Source organism: Oryzias melastigma, linkage group LG4, assembly GCF_002922805.2.
Source record: "Oryzias melastigma strain HK-1 linkage group LG4, ASM292280v2, whole genome shotgun sequence".
NCBI lineage: Eukaryota > Metazoa > Chordata > Actinopteri > Beloniformes > Adrianichthyidae > Oryzias > Oryzias melastigma.
In genome coordinates this window covers 26285820-26299794 of record NC_050515.1, presented here as the reverse complement: position 1 = coordinate 26299794, position 13975 = coordinate 26285820, and the positions used below count along the sequence as shown (strand labels likewise).

The following is a 13975-nucleotide window of genomic DNA, read 5'->3' as shown; positions in this document are numbered from 1 at the left end:
ACAGGCTGTGGGTAAACACTCACAGCGTTACAGTTGGGGAAGAACCATCACTGCGCTGCAAATTAAGCTCAGGGCCACGATGTGAGGAGGCAAAGATAAAGTATACATTCTCCCCAAACAAAATAGGTCATGCTGTTTCAGCTCCAATTAAATTCTGAGAAAAAAACATAACAGTGAACTGTAAAGCAGCTGTGTAAAAAAGAGCCAGTGATAATAATAAAAAAAAAAAAGTCCATATCTGACATTTTCTTCATCCGTTCACATGTATGTGTGTGACTGCAGATGAAGGGCTCAACTTCAGACGCTCACAGACATGTAATGTATGTGGAGGGGCCTTTCTATGCGGGTAAGATGGTGCGTGAGTAAAAACTAGGTCATCTGTTGCGAACTGACACATCTGCCTGCAAACAGATATTTGAAAATCTGGGAGTGTAGAGAGGGGTGCCACGAGCAATCCAAAAACAACAACAACAAATGACTGCACAAATTGCTGGGACTGACACACAACTTTTTTGGCGTGCCTTTGTGTAGCATTACAATCCTGTGAATCTGGCTACCTCCTCATTAAACAGGATGCAGGTTTCCCTGGTTTTGGGTGAGAACTCACAGCCTTTTCCAAGCCGTTTCCTTGTGCGGTTGCCGGAATCTATATTTAAATCCATGTGGCGACCATAATGAAGACTCATACAGGTTATCTTCTCAAATCGATGTCCTGGCAACCTGCGCTTCCCTTAACAAAACGCAGCGTTGCTCGTCTCCTGTGTAATTTCACTTCCTGAGCAAACCACGATAGCTCCTCTCTTTCAGCCCCAAACAACTGCATGGTTGATGTGAATGACAGCCTGGAGGAGAAGTCCTGACCAAACACATCAGCTGGAAACGCCGCAGCCACAATACACAGAGGAAGCTCAGGGACGCTTCCTTGATGAGGGGGAAAAAAGTTTAGAAAGTGCACACGTTTCATGGACTCCAATCCAGGGGAGGATTGAAAGCTCCCATTTGTGGGCAGAGGAGGATGCGAGGAGGGCAGAGAGGAAGGCGGCTCCCAAAAACAGATGCTGGCGGGAGGCCGTTCACAGCGCGGCCAGCAGGAGCCACTGTTTGTGTGGGAGGCTGAGCTGCCGGTCTGTGAGGGAAGCACACCTCCCTGCAACTCATGATTAGATTCATAAATGAGCACAGACACAGAGTGTCAGAAGCTTTAAGTAACTCCTACAACAGAGCAGAGAAGTCTGAGAAAGCCGGGAACTTGACCCTGAGTGGAGGGAGCAGGTGTCAGAAAGGGGAAAAACTGAACTTTCACCTCTTAGCTTTCAGAAATTACCATTTTAAAGCATGATGTTTTATCCTTACTGAGTTTTTAGCACATTAATTAATTTATTAAACTAACAGAGTTAAAAAGGTAAGTGTTGTCTTTTGCCTGAACATGAATGTCTCCATTTCTCTTGAGTCAGTCTCTGCAAAAGGATTTCATTTAAAATCAGCAAGTTATTTAACCACATCTGATGCAGCGTGCAAATTTGGATTTCTTTTGACTAATCTGCATCAAAGAAATTAAAACGCTTTGAATAATGATGAAAATAAATACATGCAAAAAAATATGATAAAACCCAAAAAAAACATCTTTGAGGGTAAACTGCTAATTAGAAAAAAATAAGCTAATGACTGTGATTAGTTTAATTAAGCTGACAGGTAAATATGCTAAATAATAAAAGTATTTCCAAAAAGCTATAAGACCTCATTTATTTCTTTAAAAAAATAATTGGCAATAAATAAATAAAAAGTTTAAATAAAGCGTGAATGAGTTAGCATGGACTGGAGAGATGCTCCAAAAACAACAAGTGCTGCCTGTGGGGTAAGTGTCATGATATGGAGTTGCATGGGTCAACCTAAGATAAGTCCAAAAAAAGAAAAAAAAAGTGAATAAAATAAATAATAATGAATTAAATAAAGAAACACTGACATTTTTTTTTCCTTTTAGAGAGTTTCATTTATTCTGTAGTAAAAATATCAAATAAAAATGACTAAAGTATGCTTTTTTTCCCTCTGGATTCTACAGGACCTGGACCTGACCTGAGTAAGAATAATACACTTTGCTGTCTAAATCTCACTGATAATATGTGAACACAACACATTCTTGTAATAAAGTTCCTTATTCTTTTTCTTCTTTAGGTCTCAATGACAGCTTTTTTGCTTTTCTGACTCCTCTGTTTCACTGTTGCACTTTGCTGGCCCAGACCTTTTCATTCCCTCTATGGAAGTTTAAAAGCCTCAGCATTAAGAATGTTGCATGACATCGAGCATTACTGTAATCCTGTGTGAACACAGGTCACGTGCTCTGGATCTGCATTCAGAACTGAGCTGTTAAGTCCACTTGAAGAAGCTGGAAACTGTTTGCAGCACTTGTAGGTGATGGAAGGTGAAAGGTGGTCAAGAGCTTTTATGACTCAGCTCTGTATTTCAGGCACTTAAATCTACTAAAATCTGTCCATGGTAGGAAAGAAATCTACATCTTTTCATCACAGGTCTGCCAGGAGAGGTTGAAAATAAGACTCATTCAGGACTACGACGACACATATTGATCCAGTCAATTATTTAGTGGCTCACATCATGAAGGGAGCAGGATGGGAGGCGGTATTATTTATGAGCAGTTCAGTGACAAACACCTCTGATGTGCTCGGGGGAGAGAGCCAGCCAATCAGCAGCTGACAAAAATAACCCCAAAAGTAAGCAGAGAATTTCCAGAGACACAAACAAGTTAAATGAACACCGCACGCCAGTGCTGACCCAGTCCTCCGTTTACAGCTTATAGTGGGTCAAGCTTGAATTTCTCTCTATTTTTTTCTCACGTTGTACTAAATCCTATCTGTTCATGAACTGATGATGACTGCACACAAAAGCTCTATGATGAAGACGCAGATTTATGTTTACAATCTCTGTAATTGCTTTGTTGTAAACATGTGTAGTAGACTGCCTCAGCACACTGACGAGTTTGTGTTTGGTCCACTGAGCTTAAATTCAGCTGTTTTAGCTTCGGCACCATGGGGAGCAGAGATTTCAGATGCTCCGCCCCCAAACTCGATCTCACTTTCACCTGAAATTAGAAATACAGATTGCTTTTCTATGTTTAAAACAAAACTTAAAACTCATCTATTCAAACTCTCATTTTCCTATTTGTTTCCGCCACCACTTTTATTTTACCTTGTTTGTTGCTTTTAATTGTGTTTTCAACTTGTCTTTTGTACAGCGTCCTTGAGGGCCCTGAAAGGCGCTTTTAAAATAAATGTATTGTTATTATTATTCTGTAATTATATCAAACTATTAATATTTCTATGGAAAACTATTGCAAACCCTTTCATCTCACACAACCATGAAAAGGAAAATGCTTCTAGACACAACAGAAAAAACACTGAGCAGTCTCCCAATGACGTATGAAGTATTAGACATGATTCAGAGTTGTAGAGTTGTTTAAAAAAGTCAAAATAACTTTTCAAGAACCGCATAAGAAAGGAGTTTTCTTTTCTGAAAATAATAATTCTACATAAAACAAGATGTATACTAAACAGCTGGTACAAACATAGTTATTATGAGAAACACAAGGAAAAAGAAAATAATAAAAAAAAAATGTAAATGAAAACTCCTCATAATGCATTCTAATTGCTTTCTAGCAACACAAAATTTAGTGAAAAATCAAAATCTGTCTGTTAGTGTTTACCATTGACTATATAAGAACTGGATTGACTTTTACACACTTTTGTTGCTAAATTAAAAATTTTGGTTATGCTAGGGGGAAAACTCAATACTTAACAGGCAACAGCCTATTGAGATAAAATCACTCATTTTTAGACAACAAAGTTGTAAAGAGGCAGATATGTCACTTATGATAGGCAAAAGCAATCTTTAAATGCAACAAACTCATTTCAGCTATGAAGTCTAAAACATTCTATTATAGCTAATTTTAATTTTCAAGTAAATTATTTATTATTAGATAAAGTTAGTTAGTTGACAGAATTTTGTAAAATAGTTTATATAAATAGATATAAATAGTATAAATAGTATATAGTAAATAGTAAATAGTATAAATATTATATAAATAGCAAAAGTATTATATAAATATTGTTATAGAAATAGTTTATAGAATTTACCTGCAGGGATAAATAAAGTTGATCTTGAATCTTGAATTAAAAATTCAAGAAATTAAAAATTCAAGAAATTAAAAATTAAAAATTTGATAAACATATTTGTTAAAGCATAAAGTTTTGCAATGTTTAGGTCCTAAATGGTTCTGAGGATTTCAAAGACCCACTGAGGTGAAAATTGTTTTTTTGCCTTTTTAACATGTTATTCTAGTATTTTTGTTATGATGGAGGACTTACATAAAGAAAGTTAATATAAAAGGTGCATTTCTGAATATTTCTTTATTCAAATCATTGTGAATCAGGAGCAGACATAAATATGTTGGTGCAAAAAAGCCTATAGCTGGTTCTATAATTAGTGGGCCACAAGCTCCATGCTGTACTCCTAATAAATAACTAATAAACACTAATAAATCCATGAACGTCTTCATTTTCCTTGTCTGAGCTGGTATCTGTACGGCTGGATTTCTCCAATATTGCTCACCATTCTTGTGGAACCCTAACGTTATTTTGGAGTTGTTGGGGGGCTGTAAGCTAGTAGGAGAGCATACAAACAGTGGACTAATGGGAAGTCAGGGCGGGCTTACTCCCCACCACAGTCCTGTCCACAATTTGGAGACGAATTTCAAATGATGCCGCTCTGCAGAAACTGTCCTAGAAAACACCCCCCCTTTTTTGTGAGTGAAAACAGCAAATTCATAGTTAAAAGACCACTGGGAGCTCTTTTTTAAATAGAACAGAAATGATTGGAGTGGAACTTAAAAGTTTTTTTTTTATATAACATTTATATGAATATAGAATATTTATATTAACAGCAACAACTTAAAAAATATATATAATTCTGCAAACAGAGCCTTGGAACGTTGAATTGGTCAGATTTATATTTAGTTTTGCTGGAAATTCCATAAAGTCTTAGATAAAGAAAAACAAAGTTTATTTTTAGGCCTGACAGGAAGTGAGACAGTTATACACAGTTTGAGTTACAGGCCTCAAGGATCAAGTCCAGTGGACTGACCTTTAGTCAGTGAAGCACTCGGGAAACAGATCGTGTTTGGACCACCGTCACACAAAATGCCATTTGTCAACATGGTCGGAGGCGCAGCAGTAATTATATACAGCAGCTTGTACACGTGAAATGCCAGGGGAGTCTAACTGATCCCTGTCGCAGAGCTGTAATGACTTCTGACGATACAACCCACCAGAATGTGTGCTGCATGGTTACAAGGCCTAAGCTAGTCAACTGATCCCAGCCAACCAATTTAGTGTTCCAATGACATGAACTTCAGGGGTGAAAGGGTTTAACTGCCTTTTGTGGCTCTTTCACTCGTATGGTTCAGGGTCTCTGTGGAGATTTCTATTTGAATGCCAAGTCATTCCACTTCTAACTTTTGTCAATTAAATGCAGAATAGTTCACAGCAACAGATGAAGTGTTTTGTAATCAACAATAACACTAGCTTTCTAGAGATATTAGTAATCCAATCCTGATATATCTCCATTACCTAAAGACTCCTATAAAACACGAAGGGTACAGAATACTTTAAAAAAGACCAACAGGATGCTGCCATGATAAAAGACATATTTTAATGTTAGCTAAAGTAACACTTCTGTTTTTGTTTTGTGCAAAATTGATTAACGTATTCAGTCTTGCAGATTTTCAGATTTCTTAATAAATTTAGCTTTTCTGCTTCATGAAACATTTTGTGTGAATCGTTAGATTTTCTGTCTATAAAATTCTGCTGACCTTTTATATTAATTCTGAAAAGACTATTTTTTTCAGCAGCAAATATCTTATACCTCCCCATGCAGAAAACAACATTTTTAGGTGTGAGTGACACAAAAAAATAAAAACAAATCCATTCGAATTTGCACCAGTGAACACTGTTTTTAACTCAAAAAAAAAAAAAATCCTTTGACCTCTATGGGTCAAGAGGACCTGGCTGCTGACATTAGCAGCCATGATGTATTTTTTTTTCCTTCAAAAAAATAGAAGAAAAAAAAAACAGTGGAGGCTGGTTTTTTCATTGAATCCCATGACTGTACTGTACTGTATTTTGATTTATGAACAATCTAAGAGAGGAAAACGAGTAGGACATTTTTTAAATAAATATTGTGAAACTTTCCATTACAATTGGTAAGGTTAACCTTTATTATTTACGTAAAATTGCTTTAAACAGCGTTCGGTGCTCCGCTTTGACAGTCCAGACCCGTAGACCAGAAGTAATTGAGCACACAGTTAGCGCTTTCGTCATTTTGTCTGACGTCACTGTAAAAAAGGGTCTGCTCTGCCCAGCCATTTATTCTGGGCGGAGTAAACTCAAGTCAATATGGCCGACTTGAGTTTTTATTCTCAGTGTTTTAACTCCTACAAGCGACACCAGAGATTATTAGACTAGTGTACACCTGTGGTCCCAACAACTGCTTTGCCTGTTTACTAAAGCAACTATTTGTTTATATTGTTTATTTAATTTTTATTTAATCTTTATTTATCCAGGCAGGACAGATTAAGAACAGCATTCTTATTTATAACTGTGGCCTGGCAAAAGGCAAGACCTTTTGAGAAAAAAGAAAAGATTGGTTGTTTACATTAAAGCTTTGTGATGTCAGGAGGTTTTTTTTTTTTTTTTTTACCAACAAGTAAAAAAATAAATAAATAAATATGGGAAAAAAAATGTCTACAATCCGGCTGTGCAGAATCCAGCTGATTTTCACCATCCATTCATTTGCTACATTTAACCCTAACTGAAATTATTAAAAAATAAGTGTTTTGATAAAGTTTGCTGTAAAACCACTCAAACTTTGAGTAAAAAAAAGATTGGTTGACTTTCAAAATTGAGTAAAAGGAGATGTTTATGACCTTCTGTTCTGACTACACACATGATTGACAATTTAAAGAATAAAAGCTTGTTTTAATAACTCTAAAGTTTCAAAGTAAAATGAATAATAGCCTGATATTGATTTTTTTTAAAGTTTGTTAGTGATCTGTACTATTACTATCAGCTATCATGATTTGTTTTTTTTTAGCAAAATATACCTCTCCATAAACATAACTGGTTAAGAGCTTGATCAGCATAAATGTGCCCCATTAATAAGAAAGAGCTTTCTAAAGACTTGGGTTATAGTCTTGAAGTAAAAGAACATGAGGGGTTTACACATGAAACTGAAATCCTTTAAGACGTCAAGCAAGGATCTTCTCTTAGAAATGCTCACAAAAACTCTAGAGACAGAAGAGCCACAAATTCTGTTAAAATCTTTCCAAAATCTTTTGTGTTTAGTCTTCCAAGCAGAAAAAAGAAGGCTCTGATTATGAGACATAATGAGGACAAACACTTTAGCCCAAGAAGTGTGATGCCTAACGAAAGACAAAAGCCATCTAGTCGTGAGAAATTGACTGTAGCTCTTTTGGCTTTATGCATAATCCTGCAATATTGAACAGAGCTGGAAAAAAACAAACAGCTTAAAGGGCAGCTCGGCTCACAGGTGTAATTGGAGTACTCTCCCTGAAATGAGTGGGTGTGCTTTTAAAGAATCTCAACTCATTGGTTTTTAATTGGACTGTCAAGACAACAGCACTGACAAACTGCCAGAAGCCTCCTCTATTTATAGTTTTAGGTTCATTGCATGAACACACTCATCCACACGCAAACAATGGTGTATTTTGATGGCAGGATTTCTTTTGAAAGCCCCACTCTAAATTACCATGAAAGAAACTGAAATAGATACTGGATTCTTTAAGTAATGTGGCATTTGAATGGGAAATAAATTCACCCGTTGATGAATACACGTGTGAATTTGAGGCTGCTTTTTCCACTTCATAGCTCGGATAAAAATAGAAGGGAGCCTTAAGGAATCCTCGGAAAGTATTTATTTGTTTTTTTCATGTCGCCACAGGGAAATACTGCTGATAAGACAGCGGAGGAGCACTATGAATGTGTGGAGGAGCGCTCGCTCCTTTAGCGAAGGAAAAAAGAAGACATAAAAACTTGATTTTAGGTCACAAAACATGTTCAGAATTTCCACTGATGTAATGATTTTTTTAATGATATGCCCTAAAAACGAAAGCATGTAGAGTACGCTTCCAAATGATGAAAAATAATGCAAAGTATGGTTGCATATGGATAATTGAAAGAGAACAAGGGGTTTAAGGTGCATCTTCACACAGAAGAGATCACAGGCCTGCAGATAACTTGCCTTTGTCTTCTTGTTGAAGCCTTGGGCTCACGCTTTGTAGTTGGTAACTAGGCACCAACTGGGGCGTCCTCTCTGGTAATCTATAGCACAGCTGGTAACCATGCACCTTGCCTGCCTGCTTTTTTTAAGGACTGAGCATAGTTCTGAGTTTGAGGCAGCTAAGGTCAACCAGCTCAGAAGATGACATCATACCGCCAGAGTTCACGCATCTTCAAGCAGAGGATTAAAACAGCTCCCCTGCAGCACGCAACACTGACTTCTGGGAGGAAAGTGTGTAAACTGTAAAGGAGGTTTTGATGGTCAGGGCTGGGATCTGTAAACCTAAAGTAAAAACATAGGTAGGATATTTAAAAACTCATTAACAGAACTGCTTGACAATACTTTGTGATGCTTCAAGGCCTTATCTGCTTGCTTATCCACAGTTGAATAAAAAGACTTCTTGAGGGAGTCAAATTGTTCCTGATAATTGTAACTCTGTCTTAATCCCTCTTTTGTATCCTAAAAGTTAGAAACATTAAGACAAGAACTGTGAATCTGTGTAACATTAAGGTGTTCGAGGTTGTGGATCTCACCAGGACTTATAAATAGCAAAGAGCCCTTCAGTTATTAGCCATTTTTTAAATAATCTATTCTGTCTAAGAAAGCCTTCAGTACAGGATTGTCTAGAAGACTCTGATGGAGCAGATGATACTGAAACACAGTTTGGGTTCGTTTCTGACTGCCCTTTCCATCCTTAGCATCCCACAGTTACAGATGTTGTACAATGTAAGCTTCAACCCTTCTACAAAGTCTTACCTCAAGGTTTGGGGTCGTGTTTATGTGAATGTTTAACCATTCTACCAGAAGCATATCTCTAAAGTCAAACACTAATAGGCCTGCACAATACATCACAAATTTATCGTCATCGCAATATCAGGCTGTGGAATACTTGTATCAAAAAAGACGCCTTAAATTGGAATAAATGTTTACACATGCAGAAACAATCTTACAGTAGCTCTATTTGACAAATTAAATAGAGCCCTTTTCACATTTGACCAATCGGATGAACCTCTTTTATGTCAGATGTGGGTGTGAATTTATTTAAACAATGCAGTGACATGGAAATTATGTATTAGTTCTTTTGCTACGTGGTCATGTATTGCAAGTCGTATCATCATTGTGATATTGATCACTGATATCGCATATTGCAAGTTTTTTCTAATATCGTGCAGCCCAAGACACTAATATTGGATGAGGAGGGGTAGATCACAGTGTTTGCTCCATTTCATCAGGTTTAGGTCAATCGAGTTTCTCCACACCAACATGAAGAAACAGGAAGAGGCCTTCCCCAAATAGTTCCCACAAAGTTAGAAGCATGGAGTTGTCAAAAATCTTGTTATCCTGAAACAATCAGTTTTCCACTGCAACTAAGGGTACTGAAGAGATACCCCTACACCACAAACGTCAGGAGAATGTGCCTCCATCACTCAAGGGTCTAGTGGTATGGATTACAAAACTGAAGACCACATAAAGTCTGGAGGAAGGTGTTTGACTCTGCAGAGAGGATGGGACATGAATGCTCACAAGTGTCCAGTGGCTCTTTTTAAACTACTGACAGTTGACTGCGGATAATTCAATAGTGTTCAATTTTCATGACTGGAAAAATTGGCACAGCTAGCATCCCATCACAGAACCATAGTGATATACTGAACTTCTGAAAGCTGCTCAATCCTTCATTAATATGTCTAGAAGAAGTCTGCATGTCCCAATGCAGGACTTTATACACCTCAGTTGAAAGAACTGAATTCAGTTATTTGGAAGCCAATCATGTCCATTTGACCATTCATATACACATTGTAAGAAGTGTTGAGATACAACATTTTTTTTGTTACCGATGACTAGGGCTGCCACAAACAATTATTTTAATAGTCGACTAATCCCGAATATTACTTCGATTAGCCGACTAATTAGATCATTCTTAAACTGGATGTAAAACACGCATCTTAACCAAATATTGCATTGGAAACTTCTTTCTTTCCTTTTTTTAATGTTTCCCACTTTCAAGCTCCTTTGGCATGTTGTTATGGTACCAGAGTTTTCCAAGGACTTACTGTGACATCACTACTGACCTGGATTAGCACTACTGCACGTGTGTCAAAGACATTGGCAAACACGCCATTAGAAAGCACGCACTGTAGTTTTAAGATAAAAAAAAAAACAAAAACTAGTCGAATATTTTAATAGTCGTGAATAATCGACTAATCATGCCAGCCCTTCCAATGACCTCACACTTCTCTAGCAACCCATACACACCCATGCTCATAAGGAGCACCCCAATAGTTTGTCATTCAATTTTGAACTGTATGTGTGTATTTTTGTCGTCTGTCTTCTGGGTTGTACTGAAACCAATGACTTTTCCCTCCGGATCAATAAAGCACTATTCTACTCTATCTCAATAATCCAAAGAGCAAAACTGCAGTGAGAGGCTAACTAACATAAAAATTGTATTTTTTAGCAAATTTTTTCGAAATTAGTTGTACACTGTGACGTATCCAAATGACACAAAATATGAGAGATGAAATGATAAGAGATCTGCACAAGATTCACAACCCAGTTGGCCTACATTGCAATTAGCTTTAAGAGTGGGCTCATGTTTACGCTCCAAAAAGATTTTTCGTTTTGACACATCCCGAGGCCACCATATGCAAATGTTCATGCGCAGGTCAAAAGGCAGAGTGGCCAAAACTGGAAGGCAGAAAGACGTCAACTTATTTAAACATGTTTGACAGCTGAAAACATCATTGACCTTCGAGGGGACTTTTACAGGCTGCAGGGATTGAGTGGTTCAAAATAATCCTCCTCTGTCAACCGTCACTCAGGCTCAAGCTGTAACACGTGCTATCATCCTGCTTAGCTTTCTGCTGGTTTCGGGAAAGATGGAGAGACTCGTGGAAACTAGTATGTTAACCGGCAGCCATGAAATCTGTTAATCTGTTGAACAACAGAAGAGATCAAACACTTGTGGATTTGGGAAATTAAGCACCCTTGCAGTGACTTGACTGCTCTTGTACCTTTCGTCTACGTGGGAGTCAGGGTGTTTTGGGGTAGATTGGGCTTTTGGATGGTACAGGATAACATGGGTTGAAACTGAGGGCATGAAGAAAGCACTCGGATCAGAACCAGTCGACATTCCACAATTTCAGTCCAACTAGACTTCTAATGAAGCTGACCTTCCATAAATACCCTCAATTATATGAAGTGATCTCTTTAATAAAGTCTTCAATCAAAGTCATGGTTTGCAGCTGACAAAATCCTGGCTGTTACATAAAGTAACTATTCACTTGGCAAAACCAATTTCGGATGTTTCTGACAAATATTTAAATCATCCTTTTTAATTGACCGTGTTTTCATTTATTTACACAACAGATCAACGCGGTCACAGCCCGCTCTGTTTAAGAAGATTTCACACTTTTTGTAAAAAACTCTAAACATGGCATGACACTGGGTCAAGCAGAGCGGTGATCACAAACACACAGTTGACAGATTTAATGTGTACTCTAATCTAGCTTTTATAATTTATAGGGTTTTTTTTTACATTAAAGATCTGCCATATACAACACAGATTATGAACTATGGCCCAGATGTAAATATTTGATAAGAGTCAGGGCAAACATGAGTCAAACATCATTTTCTTTATATTCCTTTAGAGGATTTTGGGGTCGCTGACGGCACCGAGGCCGTCACTTTGCTTCAGTATTTCTTTGAAATAAATATATATTCAGACTGAGCCATGACTACCAAATTAGCTATTTGCTTTCATCTGAAATCAAAGAGATGCTCACAAATCCATTAAACGCCACCTTTTGTTTTGCTAATAATGCTTCATACTGGGACCAAAGTGAGCTTTTCAAGCAAAATGTAGACTTTTGTCTTAAAAATTCTAATTAGATTTATTTTTAAGATACTTGCTGCACTGTTGAAGCTAATTTGTATTTAGTAAAGTACAGTCCTTGATGAGCTATTCCCTAAGGCAAGGAGGCCCAGTTTGTATTTTGAACCAGCATAAAATCCTTGAATTAAACAAAACTCAAGGGTTTTCCACTTTCCAGAGATTGTTGAAGGCTGGATAAATTGAGATTAGAATAGCTCTCTCTGTGGCATACACTATTCTGTTGTAAGGGATGACATTATTTTATAAATCCTCTCAGCACAGTGAGGCTCTATTATAGGAGCTCTTACTGGGAACATCTTTTTTGGTGTTTTATTACAATAGATTTGTCTTGTTTTTTTTTATTTTTTCAAATTCAAAACAACTGTGTTAAAAAAAAAACAGTTACAATGTTTAAATTACAGAAAAATTTGTAATGGAGTTAAAATAATTATGTACGTAACAAGTGTTTTGTTGGCGCTTCACAGTTTCCAACAATTTGACAAAAATTTGACAGAAGAAAGCAGAAAGTATAACAACAAGCATTTCAGCAATTATCATAAATAAAAAGAGAGATACAGCGTTCCCTCGATTTGTTGTGTTTCACCTCTCACTGTTCCCTTTTTTTTGCGCTATTTGAGACGCCTTTTTTAATTTTTATCGTGTGATCTGTGACTTGACTGGCTGTAGCCAATAAATTTCCTCTGTTTTGTGTCTCCTGTACAGAATGTAAAAAGTTTGTATGCAGATCTTTGTTTTCATTCAGTATTGGATTTATATTTCTGCAAAGATTTCAAGTTTAAATGAGAGGGAGAGAAGTGTGAAAATGTTTATGTATGTCTGAGAAAAGAGTGTTAAGTGTGTAGTAAGGGGTTTTACATCCTTGAAACATCTGTATCTACTCCGCAGATCTCACCTATCGTGAGTTGTTTTTAGAACAAAACCCTCACAGTAAATAAAGGAAAAACTGTAATTTAGAAAAGAAATTAAAAAAAGAGAACAGTCCAAAAACCTTAAAAATGTCCGTAAAGTTAATGAACAAATGCACACTTAGCCTGATGTCAACCTGTCAAGGCCAAATGTAGGAAGAATAAAGATTCAATGGTTTGATGACATCTTTTTAATTTTGGAAATAATATCTAAGATTAACTGGACTGTTGTAATAGTCATTAATGAAAAAGAAGGGAAAATATCTTCTTACTTTTGGTGGAACACCTGGTCCAGAGGTGTATGGAGCTAAGCTTGGAGGGACATCTGTGATGTAGGTCTTCTTGGGGCCTGGAGGTTGGTAGCCTTGGATCAGGACGGGGTCAGGCCTTCTGGAACTCAATCCACCTCCTTGGGGTGCTCCCAGATATTGCTGTTCCGGATGCATCATTGGAGAGAAGCCGGGCTGTGGTGGTCCATAAGCAAAGTCGGGACCTTTGGGCTGGGCAGGCATGTACTGCACCTGTGAGGGGCTGCGAACCGGCTGCTGGCCAAAATGCTGCCCAACCGGGGCTTGATGTTGTGGGCCGGGTTGGGCAGACCTCACCTGGACGTTAAATGTGGGTTGGCTTGGAGTGGATGCAGTGGTGTACGATGCTGGAACTGGCTGGGGAGCCATGTGGGTTTGGGGCTTGGCCATTGGACTAGCAGAAGCAGGTGGGATAGAGGACGCTCCTCCTGGAGCCTGGGGTTTAGGTGTAGACTTCTTGGTGGCAGTCAGAGGTGGATGAGGTGGAATAATCATCCGTTTGTAGC

The 13975-nt window shown here is 37.7% G+C and overlaps 1 protein-coding gene across 1 annotated transcript in view; it reads right to left on the bottom strand.

Moving 5' to 3' along the window:
- Window positions 1-13975, bottom strand: part of lpp (LIM domain containing preferred translocation partner in lipoma) — a gene marked incomplete in the record, with an annotated part of 191134 nt that overhangs the window by 64713 nt on the left and 112446 nt on the right. The window contains 1 exon segment of the mRNA XM_024279088.2: window positions 13434-13975. Coding sequence (XP_024134856.1) covers window positions 13434-13975 — 542 coding nt within the window.